Source organism: Neoarius graeffei, chromosome 13 (assembly GCF_027579695.1).
Source record: "Neoarius graeffei isolate fNeoGra1 chromosome 13, fNeoGra1.pri, whole genome shotgun sequence".
NCBI lineage: Eukaryota > Metazoa > Chordata > Actinopteri > Siluriformes > Ariidae > Neoarius > Neoarius graeffei.
The window spans coordinates 45270520-45297596 of NC_083581.1; the positions used below are offsets into that span (position 1 = coordinate 45270520).

At 37.5% G+C, this 27077-nt stretch overlaps 2 protein-coding genes across 5 annotated transcripts in view; both read right to left on the minus strand.

Moving 5' to 3' along the window:
• Positions 1-9628, minus strand: part of cfi (complement factor I) — a 30660-nt gene extending 21032 nt beyond the window's left edge. Inside the window, exons 1-5 of the mRNA XM_060937825.1 lie at positions 9501-9628; positions 7093-7149; positions 3495-3554; positions 2757-2816; positions 1102-1164 (exon numbers count right to left, since the gene is read on the minus strand). Of these exons, the coding sequence (XP_060793808.1) occupies positions 1102-1164; positions 2757-2816; positions 3495-3554; positions 7093-7149; positions 9501-9560 (300 nt within the window). The 5' untranslated portion in view covers positions 9561-9628. The remainder of the gene's footprint in view (positions 1-1101; positions 1165-2756; positions 2817-3494; positions 3555-7092; positions 7150-9500) is intronic.
• LOC132896767 (tetratricopeptide repeat protein 39B) overlaps positions 9620-27077 on the minus strand; it is a 36582-nt gene continuing 19124 nt past the window's right edge. The window contains exons 2-20 of one of the 4 annotated variants that reach the window (XM_060937823.1): positions 25847-25881; positions 25618-25722; positions 25198-25329; positions 25031-25107; positions 23870-23937; positions 23695-23759; positions 20689-20794; positions 20456-20521; positions 20135-20243; positions 17473-17540; positions 17234-17293; positions 16840-17001; positions 16242-16333; positions 16020-16140; positions 15619-15730; positions 15384-15501; positions 15166-15282; positions 14229-14302; positions 9620-9664 (exon numbers count right to left, since the gene is read on the minus strand). In XM_060937823.1, coding sequence (XP_060793806.1) covers positions 9648-9664; positions 14229-14302; positions 15166-15282; positions 15384-15501; positions 15619-15730; positions 16020-16140; positions 16242-16333; positions 16840-17001; positions 17234-17293; positions 17473-17540; positions 20135-20243; positions 20456-20521; positions 20689-20794; positions 23695-23759; positions 23870-23937; positions 25031-25107; positions 25198-25329; positions 25618-25722; positions 25847-25881 — 1704 coding nt within the window. In that variant the 3' untranslated portion in view covers positions 9620-9647. Of the gene's footprint in view, positions 9665-10149; positions 13113-13992; positions 14303-15165; positions 15283-15383; positions 15502-15618; positions 15731-16019; positions 16141-16241; positions 16334-16839; positions 17002-17233; positions 17294-17472; positions 17541-20134; positions 20244-20455; positions 20522-20688; positions 20795-23694; positions 23760-23869; positions 23938-25030; positions 25108-25197; positions 25330-25617; positions 25723-25846; positions 25944-27077 lie in introns of those variants that run through there. The other 3 variants (XM_060937821.1, XM_060937824.1, XM_060937822.1) reach the window with 3 other exon arrangements.

Sequence of the window (27077 nt, forward strand, 5' to 3'; positions counted from 1 at the left end):
GGATTATGTCCAATGTAAATATCCTCCTGAACAAACACATAAACATACCCTCCCTTATTCATTTATGCTTTAAAGGCACATTAAGGTAAGTTTAGGTCTCTAATGGTTAAGTAGGTGGCATCAAGATTTGAATTATTTCTTTTTTACTCCTTGAGCCCACCCATCCATGTTCACAAAGCTCTGCCCCCAGGATCTGCAGTATTTTTTAAAATCATATTCTACATGTTTCCAGGTTATTTGTACAAGTAAGAATTTTCTTAAATCAACTATTGCACCTTTAATCAGGTGCAGTTGATGTTTAATTGTGCAAATAAATCCTGAAGGGCATGTATTAAAGATTTAAAAACAATACAAGTTCCAGTAACTCAAAATAATCAAAGTCAATGACTCTTATTCATTATTATTATTATTATTATTATTATTATTACTTGTGACAGTAAAGTTGGTTTTATCATACACTACCGTTCAAAAGTTTGGGGTCACTTTGAAATGTCCTTATTTTTGAAAGAAAAGCACTGTTCTTTTCAATGAAGATCACTTTAAACTAATCAGAAATACACTCTATACATTGCTAATGTGGTAAATGACTATTCTAGCTGCAAATGTCTGGTTTTTGGTGCAATATCTCCATAGGTGTATAGAGGCCCATTTCCAGCAACTCTCACTCCAGTGTTCTAATGGTACAATGTGTTTGCTCATTGCCTCAGAAGGCTAATGGATGATTAGAAAACCCTTGTACAATCATGTTAGCACAGCTGAAAACAGTTTAGCTCTTTAGAGAAGCTATAAAACTGACCTTCCTTTGAGCAGATTGGGTTTCTGGAGCATCACATTTGTGGGGTCGATTAAATGCTCAAAATGGCCAGAAAAATGTCTTGACTATATTTTCTATTCATTTTATAACTTATGGTGGTAAATAAAAGTGTGACTTTTCATGGAAAACACAAAATTGTCTGGGTGACCCCAAACTTTTGAACGGTAGTGTAAATAAAATACAAACAAAAAAAAAGATCTTACATCAGGTCATTGTTTACTGTCAACTACTGAGAAAACTCTTGTTTCATTTTTTTTTTTAAATTTAAAACAGAAAGTAAAACCTACAGCAGTTTTTGTAATCACATCATCTTGATTGAGTGCATCGCCAAGGGGTAATCCTTCCGGAACCTCCAAAATAAATACAAAAACAATTAAACACACACTTTGCTGCACGACACATTCATTTCACTGTTACACATTTAGTAAAACCAGGGGCTCCGCCAGAAATTTTGGGCCCCATGAAAGATTAGAATTTTGGGCCCCCCAACTTTGCCCACCCTCGTCACAATTGCACTATTGTCATTATTTGACTTTTGATAGCCCATGAACCTTGAGTTTGTGACTTTGTTATTACATTTTATGTATTAACCTACCAGGGACTAGATGAAAACTGGTCAGTGACTAATTCTGGTGCATTTATAATCACAAATGAAAATTCAAGATTTTGCCACATGCCTTCTTGTGCTAGGACAATTGGTAGTGAAATGTGTGATGTGACTGCTAATAAATCATAGAAAAAGTTTTCTACCCAGCATCAAAATACCTATGGAAATCCCATGGATTGTTATGTGTTAGGTAGAAAGCTGTGTGTACTGTTCTGCAAAAAGGGAATATGTTCAAAGCAACATATTTCTTCATATGTTGTAACCTCTATCCCTCTTTTACAGTATGTGTGCTGCACTTTCTCCAGCTCCTCAATTTGAAACCAATGGTTTAGAACGTGTGAACATTCCACACACGTAACCATGTCAAACACTTGATTGGTGTCCATTATTAGCAACACTTTAATCTAGCAAACTGTAATATGGCGCTCGCTCATTAAAAACTTCAATCTTAAAGCATTTATGGGTTGTATTGCTGCTTACCCCCTTCTCCAAAGGGGGGTTCAGTGGTTTGGTAGGGCGGAGGTCCCCCTGAGGCTGAATCTGTGCATATTTAGGGCACCCCATTAGTTATGAAACTGGTTATTAGCACTAGTTATTAGCACCAGCATAACATAATATTTCATCTTGTTTATCACACAAGTCAGTTCAGTTATTAAAATGGAAAAACTGTCACTGTACACAGGGGCGCCGCCAGAAATTTTGGGCCCCATGAAAGATTAGAATTTTGGGCCCCCCAACTTTGCCCACCCTCGTCACAATTGCACTATTGTCATTATTTGACTTTTGATAGCCCATGAACCTTGAGTTTGTGACTTTGTTATTACATTTTATGTATTAACCTACCAGGGACTAGATGAAAACTGGTCAGTGACTAATTCTGGTGCATTTACAATCACAAATGAAAATTCAAGATTTTGCCACATGCCTTCTTGTGCTAGGACAATTGGTAGTGAAATGTGTGATGTGACTGCTAATAAATCATAGAAAAAGTTTTCTACCCAGCATCAAAATACCTATGGAAATCCCATGGATTGTTATGTGTTAGGTAGAAAGCTGTGTGTACTGTTCTGCAAAAAGGGAATATGTTCAAAGCAACATATTTCTTCATATGTTGTAACCTCTATCCCTCTTTTACAGTATGTGTGCTGCACTTTCTCCAGCTCCTCAATTTGAAACCAATGGTTTAGAACGTGTGAACATTCCACACACGTAACCATGTCAAACACTTGATTGGTGTCCATTATTAGCAACACTTTAATCTAGCAAACTGTAATATGGTGCTCGCTCATTAAAAACTTCAATCCTAAAGCATTTATGGGTTGTATTGCTGCTTACCTCCTTCTCCAAAGGGGGGTTCAGTGGTTTGGTAGGGCGGAGGTCCCCCTGAGGCTGAATCTGTGCATATTTAGGGCACCCCATTAGTTATGAAACTGGTTATTAGCACTAGTTATTAGCACCAGCATAACATAATATTTCATCTTGTTTATCACACAAGTCAGTTCAGTTATTAAAATGGAAAAACTGTCACTGTACACAGGGGCACCGCCAGAAATTTTGGGCCCCATGAAAGATTAGAATTTTGGGCCCCCCAACTTTGCCCACCCTTGTCACAATTGCACTATTGTCATTATTTGACTTTTGATAGCCCATGGACCTTGAGTTTGTGACTTTGTTATTACAGTTAATGCATGAAAAAGTTTGATGTATTCAAGTTTGATGCATTTAAATGAACCCCATACTCAGTAGCCTTACAAATGTTACCCATAAAAGACAGGAAACATCTTATTATAAATTTATTTCAAAGTGACACGGAGTGACATTTCAATTTGATCAATTACGTACGAATTTCTTCATATGTTGTAACCTCTATCCCTCTATTATGTGTGCTGTGCTTTCTCCAGCTCCTCAATTTAAAACCAGTGGTTTAGAACATGTGAACATTCCACACACGTAACCATGTCAAACACTTGACTGGTGTCCATTATTAGCAACACTTTAATCTAGCAAACTATATGGCGCTCGCTCATTAAAAACTCCAATTCTAAAGCATTTATGGGTTGTATTGCTGCTTACCTCCTTCTCCAAAGGGGGGCTCAGTGGTTTGGTAGGGTGGTGGTCCCCCTGAGGCTGAATCTGTGCATATTTAGGGCACCCCATTAGTTATGAAACTGGTTATTAGCACTAGTTATTAGCACCAGCATAACATAATATTTCATCTTGTTTATCACACAAGTCAGTTCAGTTATTAAAATGGAAAAAATGTCACTGTACAAACTGTAAAAGTGTTCTCTTGATAGGCTAATCCAACCACGTTCATACTGTTCATTTACCATTCGCTAATATTTTGAACACACATGTGAGCGATAGCTACCTTTCTTTGGGAAAAACTGAGTGACCAGTTGCCTGCCTCTCCGGTCCCTCTCAGCTTTCAGCTGCCTTTCTTTACGTTTTTGACAGCCACTCTTCATATTTAGCGATCATAGACTGTACGCACTCCACTGCTGGCTGGCTGGCTGCTGCACCGCGACACAGCAGCAAGTAGCGTTGCACTGATCAGCACACAGATTTAACGCATCGCGCTTCTACCAGAACCAGGGTCTCTGCACATTTCTGACCAGCAAAAATAATACTTTTTAAGACCATTTTAAGACCACCGAGTATAAAAAATAAGACCACTACCGCGGAACAAATACGTACAGTTAAAAAAAAAAAAAAAAAGCACACTCTAGGTTAAGTTCAAAGCATTTTTTTTTATAAAAAATGTGCATCTTCAGTTTACAAAACAGAACATTAGCTGCCTTCTCGATATTTTAATAGTAGGGTACTGCTGTAAACAAACAGTGAGGAAACAAATTGATCTTCAGTTAACAAAACAGAACATTAACTGCTTTCTCAATATTTTAATAGTAGGGTACTGCCATGAACAAACAGTGAGGAAGCAAGGAAGTTTGACTACTGATCGAACTGCCTCTGGGGACTGTTGTTGCCCGACTAGCAGCATAGCGCATATGCTTTTCCCCTTTCGAGTGAGCGTCAAGGGCTTTACAGCCCATTGTTGTTAACTTGATGTCTTTCCGACATACCTTACATCTCGCTTCATATTCTGAAGTTACTGTTGTTAGCCAACTTTTGTATTTTGGCTCCTCAAGCCACTTGTTACTAAACTTACACTTCCCCATCTCCGTTCATGTTCAAGTTCAACCACTTCTTCCTCGTCTGCTCTACTCTCAATGGTTCTACTACCAGTGTTGGGCACGTTACTTTCAAAAAGTAATTAGTTATAGTTACTAGTTACTTTTCCCAAAAAGTAACTGAGTTAGTAACGGAGTTACTTTGTCATAAAAGTAACTAATTACCAGAGAAAGTAATTATTCCGTTACATTTTGTTCCCCCTCAAAAAAAAAATCAAATTCAATTAGTGTAATCATAATAAAAGTGAATGTTAAATGTGTTTAATGACTGAAATGGACACTTAACAGAACCAATTAGTAATGTTATCTACACTATATTAATATTTTTGTGGGACAATGTGAGATAAGACATCTATCAAATGTAATATATTTCTGTAGTTATTAAAATTGTTACTAATTACTGGCCACTGACGAGGACAAACGCTTTGTTCCTCGACATAATGTGCATTGCACGTAAACACTCTTGCCTTTTATTTCAAGTAATGAAAAGTAATGGCTGTATTTCCAGTGTGAAAGCGCAGTGCTGGGCTGACCGCTCGCCATCGCTGGGTCTTCCGATTGAAAGAGCGCGCAGTAGTGCAGTAGGCGTGGCCTACCTACGTATGTTGTCCAAATCTACTCTGATTGGCTTACTGTGCCGTTGTCTCGCGTCTCCCCGCCCCACACGAAAGCAGAGTAAAGAAAGGCTGAACAAGCAGCGTGCCAGATGAGAACAGCTTTAATAAAGTAACGCATAGTATTTTATTGTAAGTAACGGGAACGGCGTTATAACGATGTAAAAAGTAATTAGTTAAATTAATCGTTACTAAAAAAAGTAACGCCGTTAGTAACGCCGTTTATTTCTAACGCCGTTATTCCCATCACTGTCTACTACATGGATAAAAGAACACACTGCCCCCAGTGGCGTGGTTCCTGCGCTATTAGAACTAGTGCTAGACATACAACGGCTCTTGTGCTACTTGTTCAGCATCTTGATAACAAACGACGCTGGTTGAATAAATAACGTTAGCGCGGAAAAAAAAATCCAGACATATGTTTTTTTTTTCATTTACCGTAGGCTACCCGGATGAAATTTAATACCTCCCATGTGAAATTTAATACCATAGCTCAAAAAATAGCGAAATATAATGCTTTTTAAGACCTTAAAAAACACATATTAAAAATAAGACTTTTTAAGGATCCGCGGAGACCCTGAGAACTGGACTGTACCATTTCGCAAAAGGGGGAGGGTTAATGACAATATGTTGAAGAACTCAAGAAATAGACAACCTTGTTCAATTAGCTCATTTTACCAGATGGAATATTGCATTGTTGTTATTTCAAAAGTCTTATTAAAATCATTAAAAGCATATTATCAGCCCCTTAAAGGGCCCCATGGCAGTGCTGGGCCCCTAGAATTGTTCTAACCTTTCCCCCCCCCCGGGGCGCCCATGACTGTACAAACTGTAAAAGTGTTCTCTTGATAGGCTAATCCAACCACGTTCATACTGTTCATTTACCATTCGCTAATATTTTGAACACACATGTGAGCAATAGCTACCTTTCTTTGGGAAAAACTGAGTGACCAGTTGCCTGCCTCTCCGGTCCCTCTCAGCTTTCAGCTGCCTTTCTTTACATTTTTGACAGCCACTCTTCATATTTAGCGATCATAGACTGTACGCACTCCACTGCTGGCTGGCTGGCTGCTGCACCGCGACACAGCAGCAAGTAGCGTTGCACTGATCAGCACACAGATTTAACGCATCGTGCTTCTACCAGAACTGGACTGTACCATTTCGCAAAAGGGGGAGGGTTAAATGACAATATGTTGAAGAACTCAAGAAATAGACAACCTTGTTCAATTAGCTCATTTTACCAGATGGAATATTGCATTGTTGTTATTTCAAAAGTCTTATTAAAATCATTAAAAGCATATTATCAGCCCCTTAAAGGGCCCCATGGCAGTGCTGGGCCCCTAGAATTGTTCTAACCTTTCCCCCCCTGGCAGCGCCCATGACTGTACAAACTGTATGTTTATTAGTCAATCTTAACTATTATTTGTATTGTTTTCACATTTCTTAATTATGTTTCATTAACTAGCTAAGTTATGTCTTCTGAGCTGTTAAGCATTTATGCTTACAGTAACTTTAATATGAAGACTCTTTAGCTTGTTTAGCTTTAAGTTGTTCTACTGTTATATTGACATACTGCCAAGATTACAAAGTGATGCGCTTGAAGTTCTCTAATGGAAGCTGGCTATTATCTCGTGATATTTTTGTGCAATATTAAATTAAAAAAAAAAAACGTGCAATATTTTTGATATCATGTGACCTGGTATGTGGAAAGCTGATAATGAACATATTTCTGTATCTCTGCATATTATTTTGTTTTGCATTCATTTCCTCTTTAGTATGAAAAGCACTACACAAATTAAAGTCATCATCAAACTACTCCAAACTCCAACTGAGGTCAATAACAAGGAACATAAAAGTAAAACTCACTGTGTGACATCTGTGTGAACACTTCTGTTGCTGTGATCTATGTTTGTGGTGATCCTCCTGAAAAACACACAAACACAGTCTTCATTTCATCATTAATCAGTTGTTTATTTTGAAAACTATGCAGAGCTTCTGTCAGTATTTCATGGTGTGATGAAGTGAAGTTACTGTTATCACTCTGGGGTTGATTATGTTCCCATAAAAGGCACATCAATCAAGTGTTTTATTCCTCTTACACCACAGCAATTTACCAACAATTACCATTTTTATTTATTAAAGAATGATGCATCATACTTTTTATCAGTTTATAATTACAGTTAATGTCTGTGAAATACGTTAGTTCCTATTGTCACTTATAGCAGCTATAAACAGTCTTAAAGTTACAGCTTTACGTCTGTCTGTTACAAAGATCTGACACTGGAGACTCCTTCCATACATGTAAAATAAACATCTATTTACAGAAAACTTCACCACATCAACTTTTACATATGTTTTTAAAAATCTGTTTCTTATCATTGGCGCAACCACTGTACAATGAGCTGTTAGTATAGAAACAAGAACATATTAGAACAAGCACATTAATATAAACCTGTGATTTGCAGCTGCACTATTGTCAGACTAGTGTTTTCTGCTGTTACAGAAAATGAATCAACACCTTCTGACCAATCACAATCCAAAAATCAACAGCGCTGAGGAATAAAAAAAAAATTCCACACAAAGCCTAATTAATGCTGTATGCACTGATTAGAAACAAAAGATTCATGGATTCAAACATTCACTGACTCACTGAGCAAATCTCAGTCATGACTGAATCAAATATTGATTCACTGAAAAATAAGGACGAGTCTGAGTCATGATTAAAGATTCTCTGATTCATCCATCTTTAAGTGCAGGGCTTCAAAACGTCAGGTAAACAACTCCAAATGGCCGTTAGGAATTTTCTGTGACCCCAAGCCAAGACCACTCTACATTGTTTTTAAATTACAGATTTAGAGTTTAGGATTACTGTAACATCTGAACACTAGGACAGTGACACATGGGTAACATAAGTGACTAAAAACCAAAGGAATATTTCTTGCACTGATTTACATGTGGGAAGAGTGAATGTATTGACACAGCTTTTTAAAAAGTTAGGAGGTGTGTGTGTGTGTGTGTGTGTGTGTGTGTGTGTGTGTGTGTGTGTGTGTGTGTGTGTGACTTTCCACTGTCACATCCAGCTTCAAACAATACATATGGAATAAAAAAAATCTAATATTAGTTTGAAAAAAAAAAGAATAAAACAAAAGAAAAGTTTGTGAGCTTCTCTCATGACCCCATTTGTAAATCACGCAATGCCATGTGACCTATAGTTTGGGAACAACTGCTGTAGTGAATCATCCACATTAATCAGTAAACAGGATTGACTCAGGACACAGAGCGAAGAGCAAATCGTTTATGTGAATATTGACTTTGACATTTCATCATAACTGTTACACAATCATGTACTCACAGATTCCTCTCAGCTGCTTGTCTCGGCCAAGTAAATTATATATATATATATATATATATATATATATATATATATATATATATATATATGCACCCTTCATTAAAATGAGCAAAAATTGTATAACATGCAGCTTACAAGTATTTTGAGCTTAAATGTGTGTAAACAGGTATATTCTTATTGTAACATATTTTTATGTGTGTTAAAAAGATTTTCTTGAGCAGCCCAATTTTTTTTCTACAAAACACTCATGAAGACATTTTCTTCAATTCCTGAGTTGCAACTAAGAAATTTTAAAATCTGTGATCTTTGCGTAGTGCAGTTTATTTTTAAATATTAGTATTGCTTTGTGTTCAAAACTCATTTTTTTCTGATGATATTTTTTGTGTTTGTTTGCATTTATTTCAAATATTCTTTAGAGATGCCAGTAGTTATTTGCCAGGCAAAAATTATTGGAGAAAATAATTTTTATAATTTTTAAAATAAATTATATTTACAAAAAAACGTGGTATGTGAATGATATTGGAAAAAAGTGAAATAGTTTTGACTCATTGCATTTCTTTCATTACCAATTCTCCTGAAAGGTGCCAATACATTTGGAGTTTAATACTGGCACCCTTCAAGAGGTTTAGAATTAGTTTAATTCTAAATTAGATTTGAATACACACATACACACAATCTAATTAATAAATGTGTGTGTGTACGTGTGTAAAAACATTCAGTGCATTATAGATTTATTTTATAGATGATAATAAAACACTAAATCAGCTACAATATGGAATCTACTTTAAAGTTTGTACATTGTAAAATAATAGACTCATGAGCACAAACCAACAGTCATGTTTGTGTTTATTGTACACAGATGAGGGAACTTTAAAAAATGATTCAATCTGACACTGAATTTAGATTAAAATATAATACTTACGGTGTGCCCAAGCTGCAGCAGGAGGACAGAGAGAAGAAGAAGAAATGTGATCCTCATCATTCTAACCTTCTGTGTCTTCTTGCTGTTGTCTTTTCTCTGTCTGTTATCCAGCTGAACCCCCTGTCTTGATTTTCCCCATAAAGACCTTCAGTAATCATTAACTTCTGTAAATACACGCTGACAATTTACTGGAATATTCCATCACATAACATACAAAAGAAAAAAAAAAGTATGTGTGTGTGTGTGTGTGTGTGTGTGTGTGTTATTAAACTTAATTAATTTAGGTTTAATGTATAGGATTAATTTATCAATCTTTATACTACAGTACTAAACAGTATTCTAGTGTTTATGCATTGTATAAAGGCTACACCACTCACTGCACACTACTGTTTAATAAAATACATTTTATTACAAACTTTAATGTGCTGTAGAATTAAGGATTTGTCCCAAATGATTCTAACAAAAATATTTTTAAAATAGGAATATATGAGAATAATCACATTACATTGAGAAATGGGCCAAACCTTGTATATTTGTTTTATTTATTCATTAATAATATCTTAACATAGATTATTTGGGCATTTTTGTTGACTGTGATAATGAAGGGAAAAGGTGTGAAATCAAACAGTACATTTCTTGTTGCTATAAATTATAATTTTCTTTATTTTGTCATGGGTGTACAAACTTTTGCAACTCAGCACAACAAGTATATTTCATTATTATTATTATTATGTTGCATTTTATTAGATTTTTCCACACATCAACATTTGGTGAAATGAACACAGCAAACGCAATCAAAATGTGAACAAATACATGGGGGGAAAAAAAGCTCATTTTATAATTAAACGTCATAAATTATACGTCATAAAGAAATAAAGATTCAGGCTGAGTGGTGAAGGGTGCAACATATAACATATAACATATCACTGGGAGGCTCGAGCTGCTAGTTACTAGTGTAGTGTAATGTGTTTTGGCATAAAGCTTTAATAAATACAACCTGTACACTATTTAGTCGAGTAGGGTGTATATTGGAATACAGCTTAAATCCCATAAATCATATAACTGAACACTTGTGCACTATTTAGTACAGTAGTATGCAGTTTGGAATGGAGGCATAAATCCTATAGTTGAGTCCAGAACTACTTCTTTGTGGCGTATTGTCTCTTTACATCCTCATAGCTAACAGGATTGGTCATGTGACGTCGGTGTGTAATTTTTGATCATACTCACACAACATAAACATTGATATAAATAAAACTCTGCCCTGTTTATGATATACTGTATACATCTATCTGTACATCTGTTTATTCATATTTTTATTCATCTCATCACCGACAAGCTGTACAGGACACTGAGCTTCACCTGGAATAAACACAAGGCAGCTATTACAGTGTATGATATGCAAATTAACGGCTAGTTACAAGATGGAGAAAGGGTCGTATGCAGATGATACAGAACTGATCTCAGTTTCTGCTCTGCTACTGATAATATATTCCTGAAAGGACATATTTCTTTTAGCCAATCACTGCTGTCTGATGTGCTCCAGACTCGGCCCATTACTGCAGAATTCCTGAATTACAGTCTCGTATTTCTTTTTATATTCACACAGACTCATATTCAAAGTTGAGGGAAGTGCTCAGTCAGGAAACTACACACAGACTTATAGACTTGTGAATATTCAGAGAGAATTACATACACAGAGCAAAGTTTGTCTAAAACAGAGCGGTATCTCAGGTACGAGTGATTCTGACCTTGGATTTAAGCATGTTTTTCTTATGCGATATTGACTCAAGCAAGCAGGTGAACGGTGGTCTTGATGCCGTTGTCTTGGATACTTCTACTCAAGAAAAATCCAGCAGCCTCTGAAGTGTAGACTACAGGCAGGTGATTTTGATAATCTGAATGAGGAGCTCAGAAAATCCACTGAATCAGCTGCAGAACCTGACTCTGTACTTCACTTTCCTCATGTAAATACTGGCATAACTTTCACTCCAGCACTCTGTACTAGTTTTTTTTTTCCATTTCCCCCCTGAGCTGCTCCTTGATTTGTCAGTGATTAAAAAAAAAAAAGCATGTGATGTCACTCTGCATGTTTTTATTGTTTTAAAAGCCATTAGCTTGCTGGAGACAGTTTGTATAAATGTGTTGTTTGAGGAAAAAGCTAAGATCACTTGTTTTACTTGAAGTAATGGATATTATACTTTTATGTTTGTGAATGCATAAAAAATGAAACTCACAATCTGCAAAGTAAAGCAATGAAGAGTTTCATATCCTTTATATAGGAAGAGTTTGATCCAAAACATGATAAATCCACTGCGGTAAACTTGAGAAAAAAATTTATTATCTTTGCCAAAAAATTGGTAGCATAAAAAACACTATTTTCTGTTTGAAACTTTAATATAACACTCTGAGGTTGGAATAACATTAAAAATGCAAATCTAGATTTTGATTCTTAAATTTTTATTTTTAAAAAACTGATTTTTTTTTCCAAAATGTGATATATCCATCCGTACACTCATCTGGGAGCTCTGCTTTTAGGAAGTGCCTATATATACTGTATTAATTGGCATATTTATATCCCAGGAGGAATTAGGTGTGCTCAAAGTGGAAAATAACATTGGACCACATTATCTACTGGAATAATAAGATAACACATTCAGATAAGAAATGTTTGAGTCCATCAAAATTATTCATTTATTTCGTTCAAAATCTCACTACAAAATGGGGATTCTCTGCAATGTTCACAGTCAATGGGAGCTGCTGTTACTGTTTCTGTATTCGAATGGTGCACTGTGATTGGTCGAGTGGAGGTATTGTGTTCGGCAGAAAATCAGTAGTGCAGAAGGAGGATACATAATGCAGAAAAATGTGGTGGATATCGCGTTTTGCATAAAACTGTTTTTGGAACTTTGAATAGCGATCAAATGCCAAACTTCTTTTGGTGGAAACTTGATTTTTTTTTAAATGGCGCTCATCACGTTTTGGAACCAAACTCTTCATATACATATATATATATATATATACATTATAGCTGTTTGTTGTTTATTGTATCTCAAGGAAATTTAATTGAACGCAACTGAACTGAATGAGAATATTCACTGACATATTGTTTATTATAGTTTATTGCTATAACTGCTTGTTTTTTCTGACTTGTTTAAAGCGTAAACAGATGTGAAGTGTCACTCAGTATTGAGTCTGTGCTAATATTAAACTCTCACTTTACCATGATAATATTATTAAATAGTCAGACTATAATGTATACATATATACACACATCATTAACACAAAGTATGCAAAGCTGAAGTGCTGCAGTGAGGGTCGTTTAAAAAGTAAGCAAAAAAAACCCAACAAATTATTCACACACACTTTCACACATAAACACAAATATTTGGTTTGAATAAAACAATAAAATGAGTCATTACATTCCTGAAAGCAGCCACCTTGGATTTTAGAGTTCAATAAATATTCTGTGTCTTCGTAACTTTCACCAACATTGTGCTGATACAAGCTGAACTGTCTCACACTTCCACCTGTCAGAACTATTAGACAATTGAATTGCACTATTGAAGACCTACTGAATTGCTCTATGAGTTGTCATGGCGATGAAGAGAACTAGTGGAAAAGCATAGAACCATTCTTGATTAGACAGCGGCATCGGCACAACATCAGTATCAAAAGCTTTATGATTGTCTAAACTGTGCTAGAACTGAAACTAAAAATAACTCATTTTAATCACCAGATTAAAAAAAAAAACTTTAAAGCTGCAGTATGTAACTTTTTTTGGGGGGGGGAGTGATTTGGTGACATCTCTGGTGTTACTGCAAACAAAATATTTTAATAACGCCATGCCTGCCTCTCCTCTCCTGTGGAGGTTTGTAAAGTAAAAACACTTTTCATTAATATCCATCTCTGAAAAACACTCCACAAATTCAGCCCTGACTTTGAGTTACTGCTGCTGGTATGTGAAGGTGGCTCACAGTATCACAAGAAATCAATGTTTCTGTTTTGTTTTCGCATTTTAGGCACAGGTAAATTCCACCATTTGCTGATGTAGTTATCTGACAACATAAAAGAATAATATCTTTTCAAACTGCTGTAAAAAAACAATGTTTAGTGAGCATTCCTGTGATTGGCAGGTGAGCAAGGAAGCCCCTCTAACTTGGAGAGCATGACTGACTCATTAATGTTTCTCTTAATGCTAATTTTTAAACATAAAAAGTAAAAAAAAAAAAAATCATACTGCAGCTTTAACTAGAACAAGACTCTACATTCATGAAAGCAGCCATGTCGGATTTTGCAGTGTTTTCAGCTCTCTGATTGCTTTAACATCATTACTATTATCATCATGAGAAATATAAATAATAGGAGATTAAAAAGAAAATTAAAGAAAAATTATATACCAATCCCCTTTAAGAGCTATTTATATAAAAAAACTAAACCCCATTTCAAGTGTTCTTCTTTTCCTTTTTTTTTTAACATGTGCTGAAGTACATGTGTGTGTGTGTGTGTGTGTGTGTGTGTGTGTGTGTGTGTGTGTGTGTTCGACTGTCTCCTCTCAGCTAATACACAGAGAAGGAAAAGCACTTTGGTTTGTTTGTTTTTTTTAGACAAATGTGTTATTCGTCACTCGTTACAGTACTGTGATGATCAGGACGATGGCACTCCCATCATCATGTTGAAAGGTCAGGATGTGATGTGCCTATTCCTATGGCAAGTTGACGGGAGTACCTTTCAGGCTGTCCAGCGCTGCGTGGATGCGGAAATGCAGCCGAGACTCCATCGAGTAATCCTTATAATTGACCCTATAGTCATTAATAAAACAGATTTAAAAAGTAATTATTATTTTTATTTTAATCTGTTGAGAATTATTCACATCAGTAATATTAATTAATTAAATTGTTCTTAGACACTGAACCTAAAACGTAACTCTAGAATAAATTATAACTAAAAACTAATGCAAACTTTGATTCTGTTGATAATATTCACAATAAAGAAAAATAAATAAATTAATTAATAAATTAATTAATAAATAGTTCCTTATTTTTAAAAATGGCAACATAATGTCCATCCATCCATCCATTATCTATACTGCTTGTCTGTCAGGGTCATAGGGGAAGCTGGAGCCAATCCCAGCTGACTTCGGGTCAGAGGTGGAGTTCACTCTGCACAGGTTTCTATCACAACGCTACAGAGAGACGAACAACTATTCACCATTACAATCACATTCACATTCACACCTGGGGCAATTTCGAGTAACCAGGTGACCTAATCTGCATCTGGACTGTGGGAGGAAACCAGAGTACCCGGATGAAACCCACTCACGCACAGGAAGAATATGCAAATTCCACACAAAAAGACCCCAGATGGCCACGAGATTCAAACCCAGAACCTTCTTGCTTAATGGTTTTTATTTAATTCTAAATAATTCTTAGTAATCTGTTATTATTACTGAAAGGATTTAACAATAAAATTATATGATTCAGAACATTATTAATATTTGTTTAAAAATGTTGTGTTAAATTTAATTTCTTTTTGTTCACTTTTTATTCATTTTTTTAACATTGTTATAAAAGGTGTTTGTAAAACAAAATAATAACTTGTAATTAAATTAGGACTACTGTGTGTGTGTGTGTGTGTGTGTGTGTGTGTGTGTGCGCGCGCTCACTTGGCATCCTCAATGTATCGGGTTGCCTTGGCAACGTCTCCCTGCAGTTTGTACAGTAAACCGAGCTCATAAAGAGTGAAGGGGATCAAATAATGATCATAACGAATCCTCTTCTCACTGCACAGACAAACACACACACACAAAATTACTTCAGTATAGATGACATACAAACATCCTGACTATATATAACACGCATATACACACACACAGACACACACCTTGCGAGGACCTGTGAGTAGCAGAGCTCCGCCTGCAGTAACCTCCCTAGATGTTTCAGACACAAACCCTTCAACATCTGCACCAAACACTCATCATCCGTGTGATACTCTGGGGGCTCTGAGACACACACATACAGTACAACAGAGTTATAACCCAGAATCATTGGTTTGTTTAGTTTTACTCTGTGTGTGTGTGTGTGTGTGTGTGTGTGTGTGTGTGTGTGTATACACTCACTGGGGTCGTTCCTCAGTTGTTCCTCTGCTCTCTCTATAGTGATCAGTAATGCCTCTGTGGCATCTGGCTGCTTCCCCACAATGGTGAGCCCATTCCACATGTACATCATTTCCTGTTATAGGAAAGCACTTCCTGTCATATCACTTTCGGTCACAATAATTACTGCTTATTTAAAGATAAAACTCACAGGAACCAACTAAAGACTTGCATGATTACTGAATACTCAATAAAATAAATAATTATGTTTCATTCATTATGACTGTGACTCAATCACACACACACGCACGCTACCTCATGCAATATAAAGAGAAAAACACTTTACTCAAAAATAGGATCCATCAGAGTGTCCCAATCACCTATATATATGTGTGTGTGTGTGTGTGTGTGTGTGTGTATCTCACCAGTGCAGGAATGACCATTTTGACAGGTTTGGCTCCTGAGTATCGGCGAGCTTTCCTCACTGCGAACTTCTCAGTGGGAATGGACTTTCCAGCTAAACGCTGCTTCAGCCCCTCCACCTGCCTGCACACACACACGCACACACACACAGGCTATTGGATTGCAGATAAGTGAAACTGAAAGGGCTCTGTGTGTGTATGTGTGTGTGTGTGCATGTGTGTTACCTGAATAAGTCCACAATGTCCTCCCCAGTGTTCCTCACCTCATCTTCACTCATCATGCTGAGAATAGCAGCTTTCTGATACACATAGATCGCCTGAAAGGACACACACACTATTTTACATTAAGAGCATTTAGCAGACGCTCTTATCCAGAGCATTGTACAACATACCCAGAGCAGCCTGGAGAGTGGTTGGGGGTTAGGTGCCTTGCTCACTTCAGCCATGAAGGGCACTTCAGCCATGCTGCTGGTTCAGGGAATCGAACTGGTGACCTTTTGGTCCCAAAGTTGTTTCTCTAACCATTAGGCCATGGTTTCCCCCCATGTGCGCGCGCGCGCACACACACACACACACACACACACACGTGTATGCACACACCATCCTCACATGAAATTTATTACTAAAACCTTGAGGTTTGACATCTATGTACTGTACACTCACACAAACTTCACAACAAACTTAATTACAAATTTAAAATTAACTTTACTACACACTTTACTGTGAACTTTAACATGAAATGCCGAGGCTGCTGCACATGTATGACTCCACTAACCTTGTTTATGCTTATTTCTATGTGTGTGTGTGTGTGTGTGTGTGTTACTTTAGACCAGCGGCTCTCTCTGCACAGTAGATCAGCGTAACGGTACGCTTCACTCCACTGCTGCTGGAACGAGTGACACCACATCAGCTCCCAGTAACACAGGTGATGAATCTGACGCCACTCCTCCTGAGAACTAATACACTCCTCAAACTTCTGCTGCGCCTGAACACCATACACACACACACACTTTGCTTTGTGTGCAAATACTGCCTTGACAGTATTTTTCCTCATACACTGAATGGAAATGAAATTGGGAGAGAGAGAGAGAGAGAGAGAGAGAGAGAGAGAGAGCGCGAGAGAGAGAGAGACTAACAGGAAATTACATTAGTGTAAACATCCAGTTTAATGGATGTAATGCAATTATCTATACAGTAAGTGTGTATTTGTCTCTAACCATGTGGAAATGTCCATGCAGTACAGCGATCCGTGCCGTGTAGAACAGGATGATGGAACCCTGAGGAGAACACACATACACACACGCACACACATATACTCAGAGAGAGAGAGTATAAAGCTGTATAAGAGTCTGGATCAGTTTTTAGTGTTTACTGAGGGGTGTGTGTGTGTGTGTGTGTGTGTGTGTGTGTGTGAGAGAGAGAGAGAGAGAGAGAGAGAGAGAGAGAGTCTTCTCACTTTAGGAAATTTGTCCACGTATGGCTCTAACAAAGCATTTGCTTCCACCAAATTCCCTTCTCCTGTCCCTGAAACATATCTCAGACATTTCAGTGGACACAAGCTGTTGTATTGTGAAAAGGAGCAATAGCTTAAAAGTATATAAAAAAGTGTACATAAAAGTGAGTAAAAATCACATAAGAATAATGTGAAAATGTATTAGCAGGGTAACATTTATAGACATGTAAAAGTTTCTAAAAGTGCATGATAATGTGTAATAGAAAGTGTAATAAATGTGTAGTAGCATGTAAGACCTGTAAAATATGTAAACCAGGTTTTAATTCATTGGACAGTTCTTAACCCAATTCCAATAATTTCAGCAATCTCTCTAGTTGTTTTCTTTGATTGATGCAGGTCAGTAATTTGACCATTCTGAAACACATAACATCTTACAGTGGTGCTTGAGAGTTGGTGAACCCTTTAGAATTTTCTATATTTCTGCATAAATATGACTTAAAACGTCATCAGATTTTCACACAAATCCTAAAAGTAGATAAAGAGAACCCAGTTAAACAAATGAGACAAAAATATTATACTTGGTCATTTATTTATTGAGGAAAATGATCCAATATTACATATCTGTGAGTGGCAAAAGTATGTGAACCTCTAGGATTAGCAGTTAATTTGAAGGTGAAATTAGAGTCAGGTGTTTTCAATCAATGGGATGACAATAAAACCCTGTTTTATTTAAAGAACAGGGATCTATCGAAGTCTGATCTTCACAACACATGTTTGTGGAAGTGTATCATGGCACGAACAAAGGAGATTTCTGAGGACCTCAGAAAAAGCGTTGCTGATGCTCATCAGGCTGGAAAAGGTTACAAAACCATCTCTAAAGAGTCTGGACTCAACCAATCCTCAGTCAGACAGATTGTGTACAAATGGAGGAAATTCAAGACCATTGTTACCCTCCCCAGGAGCGATCGACCAACAAAGATCACTCCAAGAGCAAGGCGTGTAATAGTTGGCAAGGTCACAAAGGACCCCAGGGTAACTTCTAAGCAACTGAAGGCCTCTCTCACATTGGCTAATGTTAATGTTCATGAGTCCACCATCAGGAGAACACTGAACAACAGTGGTGTGCATGGCAGGGTTGCAAGGAGAAAGCCACTGCTTTCCAAAAAGAACATTGCTGCTCATCTGCAGTTTGCTAAAGATCACATAGACAAGCCAGAAGGCTATTGGAAAAATGTTTTCTGGATGGATGAGACCAAAATAGAACTTTTTGGTTTAAATGAGAAGCATTATGTTTGGAAAAAGGAAAACACTGCATTCCAGCATAAGAACCTTATCCCACCTGTGAAACAGGGTGGTGGTAGTATCATGGTTTGGGCCTGTTTTGCTGCATCTGGACCATGACGGCTTGCCATCATTGATGGAACAATGAATTCTGAATTATACCAGTGAATTCTAAAGGAAAATGTCAGGACATCTGTCCATGAACTTAATCTCAAGAGAAGGTGGGTCATGCAGCAAGACAACGACCCTAAACACACAAGTCGTTCTACCAAAGAATGGTTAAAGAAGAATAAAGTTAATGTTTTGGAATGGCCAAGTCAAAGTCCTGACCTTAATCCAACTGAAATGTTGTGGAAGGACCTGAAGTGAGCAGTTCATGTGAGGAAACCCACCAACATCCCAGAGTTGAACCTGTTCTGTACGGAGGAATGGGCTAAAATTCCTCCAAGACGGTGTGCAGGACTGATCAACAGTTACCGGAAATGTTTAGTTGCAGTTATTGCTGCACAAGGGGATCACACCAGATACTAAAAGCAAAGGTTCACATACTTTTGCCACTCACAGATATGTAATATTGGATCATTTTCCTCAATAAATAAATGACCAAGTATAATATTTTTGTCTCATTTGTTTAACTGGGATCTCTTTATCTACTTTTAAGACCTGTGTGAAAATCTGATGATGTTTTAGGTCATATTCATGCAGAAATATAGAAAATTCTAAAGGGTTCACAAACTTTCAAGCACCATTGTAAGCACGACCACCATCACCCGACATAGTTGTTGAAGAGATGAGAAGCTACTCACTGCATCAGTTCCATCAAAGACTATTCAATCAAAGACTCTTAAGTATTTGATTATTTAAATCCAAATGGTGACTTTTTTTGCCAGGCATACTGTGTATATAAAAGTGTGAAGCATCTTAAAATTGTGTAATATCATGGAAGTGTAAACATGTAAAATGTTTAAATGTAAGAAAAAATGTTATAATGTCACAGTGTGTGTGTGAAAAAGGCATAAAGGCTAAATGGCCTAAACGTAAACATGTAAAATGGTTGGGGTTTTTTTATTTACTTTTTTAAGGCAAGTTTTTGTAAGTCATAAGAATCTCGGTCAAACGTAATGTAAACATGAACATGTCTACACGTTACTGCAGCATGTGAAAGTGTAAAAGCATGCAGACATGTTACAGGATGGAAAAATTATATAAACCTGTGGAGAAGATGATTTAATAGTCAAATAAAGTTTGAAGTCAAGTTCACCTAGTGTAACAGCAGTGTGTGTGTGTGTGTGCATGTGTGTGTGTGTGTGTGTGTGTGTGTGTGTGTGTGTGTGTGTGTGTGTGTGTGTGTGTGTGCGTGCGTGTGCATGCACGCCTGTGTTACCGAGGATGAGGCAGATATAGGTGTGGTACACCAGCAGTGTTAACACACACAAGATGGATCTGAGACTATGACTCGCTGCTCCTTCCCTCAGCTGGGCCAGTCCAAACTCCTGTACACACACACACACACACACACTGCTGTTACACTAGGTAAATTTGACTTCAAACTTTATTCGACAGTTAAATCATAGTCACACACACACTAATGTTTGTGATCCCATTTCTTGAAATGCAAATAACAATATTCTTTATATAATAGTAGAAATTGTAAAATGTGTGAAAAAAAACAGAAAAGGTGTGTGTGTGTGTGTGCGCGTCTCACTCTGTTCCCTGAGAAGCCAATGAACTCCAACAGTCGGAGGATTCGGGCAGGCAGCAGCGACAGCATCTGACACAAAAACATTCAAAACACACACACGCACAGACAAATATTTAGAAATTAATAATCAGGTTTAAGGCTCCCAGGTTTTTAAGGGTGCACATACTTTATGGGTGTATGTGTGTACTGATAATGTGTATTGATTTGGTCTGCAGTAATAAATGTTACACACTGACCAGGTTGAAGGAGCCAATGCCCAATTTCACTCCACTTTCAAACTGTATTAAGGCATCGATGTGCTTGCCCATATCCTGACACATGTTTAACACATTCTGGCAGTCCCTGTATACACACACACCACACACACACACACACACGGTTTAATCAGATATTAATGAAGTCAATATCAGGTCATTAAATATGCCATAGAATACATTTATTCAGTACTTTAAATTGTTCTCTGATGTCTAAATAGAAGGTACGTGACTTTAGTTGGGCCACAAAAATGCCCAGATACGGTTTTACATGCTCATTTACAACCCTTATGATTTGGCCTTAGGATGTAAGAGCCCTTTTTTTGGTGGACTCATTAATATGTTGATGAGTTGATGCAAACCAGCCAGTCAGGCTCACACAGGCACCACAATGGCCAGGGTTGCTAAATATTTTCTGCTATATCTCAGTCAAGTGGTCATTTAAACCTTATTCAACTTTAATTCAAAGCAACTCTCAAAGAAATTTTAACTGCCATCAAATTAGCATTCACAAAGGAAATTTCCACAGTACAAATCTGATTTGAAATTTCACAAACTTTAATAATATCAATCTGGCAACCCTGGCAACAGCTCACATATCCAAATCGTGTATTAGTGTAGATATCTCTCCAAGCATCCAAATTAGTTAGCTTCTGAGTTATGCCTTGTTGATAAATAAATTGATAAATTAGAGATTTACTTGACAAAGGAACTGACCATGATGCATTTCATATTGTAGATTTATATAACAACACAGGCTGTTTCTTTTATTTGGCTTCAACTTTAGTTGCCAGTGTGAATTGTTCACATAGCCACAAGGAACTGCTTAACATCAGGTGAAGTTGTGAACAAGCTTTTCGAAAGTTTAATGACTTCAGTATCATCACAAAAGAGCTAGCCAGCACTGGTAGCTTTGTGGTTCACTATGCTGGCTGGAAGGAGATAAAGGTGGTGCTGGAGAGAACGCAAAAGCAGGGATGGTGTGCAAGGGTGCAGGCCAGGCTACGAAGTGCTCTGCACAGACTTACTTTACCAAGAATTTTCCTCGCAAATGGATGAAATAAGGCTCTGACTCTGTGGGACTGCTGCACCCTGATTTTTACAGAGGTGCACTGGTTCCTGATGGGGCTGTGGAGCTAATGAACCAAATGCTGCACCACACTGACCAGACAAAGAACTCCGGTATGAGCAGGGATATCTGTATCAACAATGCCTGGTGCACTAACCACACTTAATATCATTGTATTGATGCAATGACAATTGTCATTGTTTCATTCTTAACAATACCTGCAGAACGGTTGGATTAAGGTCAGGACTTTGACTTGGCCATTCCAAAACATTAACTTCATTCTTCTTTAATCATTCTTTGGTAGAACAACTTGTGATCCCCTTGTGCAACAATAACTGCAACTAAACGTTTCCGGTAACTGTTGATCAGTCCTGCACACCGGCTTGGACAAATTTTAGCCCATTCCTCCGTACAGAACAGGTTCAACTCTGGGATGTTGGTGGGTTTCCTCACATGAACTGCTCACTTCAGGTCCTTCCACAACATTTCCATTGGATTAAGGTCAGGACTTTGACTTGACCATTCCAAAACATTAATTTTATTCTTCTTTAACCATTCTTTGGTAGAACGACTTGTGTGCTTAGGGTCGTTGTCTTGCTGCATGACCCACCTTCTCTTGAGATTCAGTTCATGGACAGATGTCCTGACATTTTCCTTTAGAATTTGCTGGTATATTTCAGAATTCATTGTTCCATCAATGATGGCAAGCCATCCTGGCCCAGATGCAGCAAAACAGGCCCAAACCATGATACTACCACCACCATGTTTCACAGATGGGATAAGGTTCTTATGCTGGACTGCAGTGTTTTCCTTTCTCCAAACATAACGCTTCTCATTTAAACCAAAAAGTTCTATTTTGGTCTCATCTGTCCACAAAACATTTTTCCAATAGCCTTCTGGCTTGTCCCCATGAATTTTAGCAAACTGCAGACGAGCAGCAATGTTCTTTTTGGAAAGCAGTGGCTTTCTCCTTGCAACCCTGCCATGCACACCATTGTTGTTCAGTGTTCTCCTGATGGTGGGCTCATGAACATTAACATTAGCCAATGTGAGAGAGGCCTTCAGTTGCTTAGAAGTTAACCTGGGGTCCTTTGTGACCTTGCCAACTATTACGTACACACCTTGCTGTTGGAGTGATCTTTGTTGGTCGACCACTCCTGAGGAGGGTAACACTGGTCTTGAATTTCCTCCATTTATACACAATCTGTCTGACTGTGGATTGGTGGAGTCCAAACTCTTTAGAGATGGTTCTGTAACCTTTTCCAGCCTGATGAGCATCAACAATGCTTTTTCTGAGGTCCTCAGAAATCTCCTTTGTTCATGCCATGATACACTTCTATAAACGTGTTGTGAAGATCAGACTTTGATAGATCCCTGTTCTTTAAATAAAACAGGGTGCCCACTCACACCTGATTGTCATCCCATTGATTGAAAACACCTGACTCTAATTTCACCTTCAAATTAACTGCTAATCCTAGAGGTTCACATACTTTTGCCACTCACAGGTATGTAATATCGGATCATTTTCCTCAATAAATAAATGACCAAGTATAATATTTTTGTCTCATTTGTTTAACTGGATTCTCTTTATCTACTTTTAGGACTTGTGTGAAAATCTGATGATGTTTTAGGTCATATTTATGCAGAAATATAGAAAATTCTAAAGGGTTCACAAACTTTCAAGCACCACTATATAGTTGCATCATTAAATTTTAGGAATTGGGGCTTAGGGAGGGGCGGAGTCAAACCCTACTCTCCTGAGGTAAAACATAGTTCCAATCGGCACCTTTGTCTGACATCACTGACATGGTCTGAGGCAAACATTTAAACAAAAAAAATTTGGTGTCAGGTTAACTGTCAGCTACATTAGCAAGAGTGTGTGTGTGTGTGTGTGTGTGTGTGTGTGTATGTAGACTCACTTGTATATCTGATAGCTGGTGCGGATTTTCATGCCACCCTTAATGAAGCTGATCATGTTCTCATCCTGCCACAGAGAGCAAACACATATTATCACACTGAGGTGATGGGGTGAAGAACACTCGTGAGAACATTGTGGACTTATTCAGGTCACACACACACCACAAAAAGACAGACCTGTATGAAGGTCAGCGCAGCTTTCTGTAGCAGACACTCAGCATAACAAACCTCTGCGTGCATCTCCTCTATAACATACACACACATGGTTTACTAGTGTGTGTGTGTGTATATATATATATATATATATATATATATATATATATATATATATATATATATACAATATAAATACAATACTACAAAGTCCACAATACTAAAAATCCATAAGACAGGACAAACAAAAAAGAACATTAATACTACACTAGATGTCTATATATAATATACAGAATGGTGTCATTAAGAGAAATGGAAAATGCAATCGTCTTGATATTATTATTATTATTATTATTATTATTATTATTATGGCAACTCCAGACACACACACACACAAAGTATGTGCACACTCAAATTTTGGGAGCCTTAATGACTGACCCCTTGAAAATGGTTCCTCCAGGAACCATTAAACGTTTTTAAAAGTTTCAGTTGTCAAGACAATGGAAAAACTAAAATACAAGAGCATTTTGTTTTGTGCACAAGAGCATTGTGATGTATCTTTCTGTTTTTGTATTTTAGTTTTTCCGTTGTCTTGACAACTGAAAGTGTCATCGTTCCTGGAGGAACCATTTTCAAGGGGTCAGTCACCAAAGGGTTAAACCTGATTATTAATGTTTAAATATATATATGTGTGTGTGTGTGTGTGTGTGTGTGTGTGTGTGTGTGTGCGCTCATGGTGGCAAAATTTTATGTTGCCTGGGGTCAAACGAAAACAAATCCATCCCAGTTTGGATGTTGAGCTATTGCTATTTGAGTCCTGACGTTTGGAGTCGATTCCGATTCCTGATGCTTCTGATTCATGGATTTGGGAATCACTGGAGTTAACTATAAGAATTGATTCTTGAACCAAGCCATTAGTGAGACTACAGCGTCTCCTGTTATCTTACGTTAGTTGTCTGTGTGTGAACATGAACCAAATCAGTTTCATTGTGCAGAACTGACTCTAAATCATTCAAGTCAACTCATGAATTCATTTTTGGATCAACTCTTGGACACAGGTGTGTCTGTGGGGGAGCTGTCTAAGCAGGCCATACCAGTGTTTACGGAAACAGATAAATTGCTCATAACTGATAGGTTTTTATGTGTATGGTGACCATGACAACCAATATAATGACAAAAACACACCTGCTTTCAGGCCATTAGATGACTGTTTAGAGACCAAACTAGAAAGCGAGTCCACCACTGAACGTTTCTTCCTGAACCTGCACACACACAATAGCAAGACACACAGTAAACTGACCTACAGGCCCAAACCCGCTACAATGAATCCCAGAATGTCATCTTATAACTACTTCTGGCAGGTTTGCAGAGACTCCTTGATGGCTGTCATGGCAACTTGAATGTCCTTGTGCTCAAAGGTCATTCCCGCCTGCATCACCAGAATACTGCTATAGCCCAGAGCATGATACACACTGCTCTTATACCTGTGTGTACACACACACACACACACACACACATGTTTGCAAAATATTTTGAATGTAAATATATTTAAAGGGTTTTTTTTAGTTCTGATGAAAAACCTTAACAGCTATATATCACTTATAAAGCAAACTATTTTTAAACATAAATTAAATAATGTACTAATCAGTGTGAAAATCAGTTGTTTGATTTACATGTCACATACTCGGCTTTATATTAGCTTCATTCTCAAGCATACAAGTTAAATATAAACAGTGATCTGTTATTAATGAAGCAGTCTGGCGTTATTGTACCATGGTCTGAGGATGTCCAGAGCTTCAGTGAACTTGTTGTTTAGTAGCAGGTTGAGAGCCAGAGTGCACTCCTCTATTGATGATGGCAGGTCCATCTTAGAGGCACTACACACACGCGCACGTACACACACACACAAGTTTTCTGCTTTTTCTATCTTCAAATCATAATTTCTATGTTATACTGTATAACACATATCTACCACATTATATAAGAAAATAAATAACTCACATTGGGATTTGATCATAGGCATCTTCAAAGCAGTCCTGCACAAAACACACACACGCGCGCAGGCACACACGATCAGGATAAATCACACAAACATAACCTGCAAATAATTCCATTCAATTTAATTCAATCAAATTTTACTTATATAGCTCTTTTAACAATCATCACTGTGCCACTTTACAGAAATCTGGGTGTATATTTAGATTAATGAACATCCCTAATGAGATGATGGTGTTGAGGAAATACTCTCTGAGATGACACGAGGAGGAAACCTTGAGAGAAACCGGATTCAAAACGGGACCCGTCCTCTTCTTGGTGACACTGGATAAGTGATTGTAAGTCGTTCCAGGGTCCAGGTGTAGAAGAGTAAAACAGCACTGAGTGTGTCTATAGGATATTCAGTGTGAGCAGATTGTGAATAAGTCCTGGGATGAGCAATAGGACTGTGTTTATGATTACAACAATAGCTCCCCGGGTCTAACTCTGAATCACACGCTACACCTCCATTTAAACTCCACAGCTCTGATTTAACCATCTATACCACTCAGGATCAGTAAAACTCATTCAGCTCTCCTGACCTGGAACTGGAGGAATTGAGTCCAACATGTTTTCTGTGCTGATTTGGATATGCCTCAGACTTTTTGGCATCTATACTTGGATTTGTATTGTATTATGGGTAATGCTCAAAGTTAACCAACCAGTATACTGTATTTAAAAAATGTGTTTACATGCAACTTTTCTCTTTGATTAACCTTGGTAGTATTTCTTATGAGTTTAAGCTAGCAATTTGTGCAAGATACTGTATATAGGACTTCCTGTGTGGCGCTAGAGAGAGATGGACATGTAAGAGGAGAGCTCCTCATAGTCGATTAGAAAATTAAGCCTCCTTGAGATAATAAGGTACTGAGATTGTTCAAATTCATCGACAAAGGGAGGAAAAATGCAACAGAGTCAGAAAAGTGATAAGAAGTTGAACAGAACTAAAATGAGGACGGATTCAAAAACTGGAGATGGGAAGCATGGTGGAGAGGAGGTAACCGCGTGTGGAGAAAATGAAAGTAACCAAAAGACTATTATCGAACATCTTTCACAACTTTCAAAAGAATTTAAAAGCCTGAAGGAAGAAATGAGAAGGGACTTAAATGCTTTCAAGTGTGAGGTGTTAAAAACTATGAAAGATGACTTTGCTGAGTTTAAAGATGGCGTTGTGAGAGAGCTACAGACTCAGAATGCT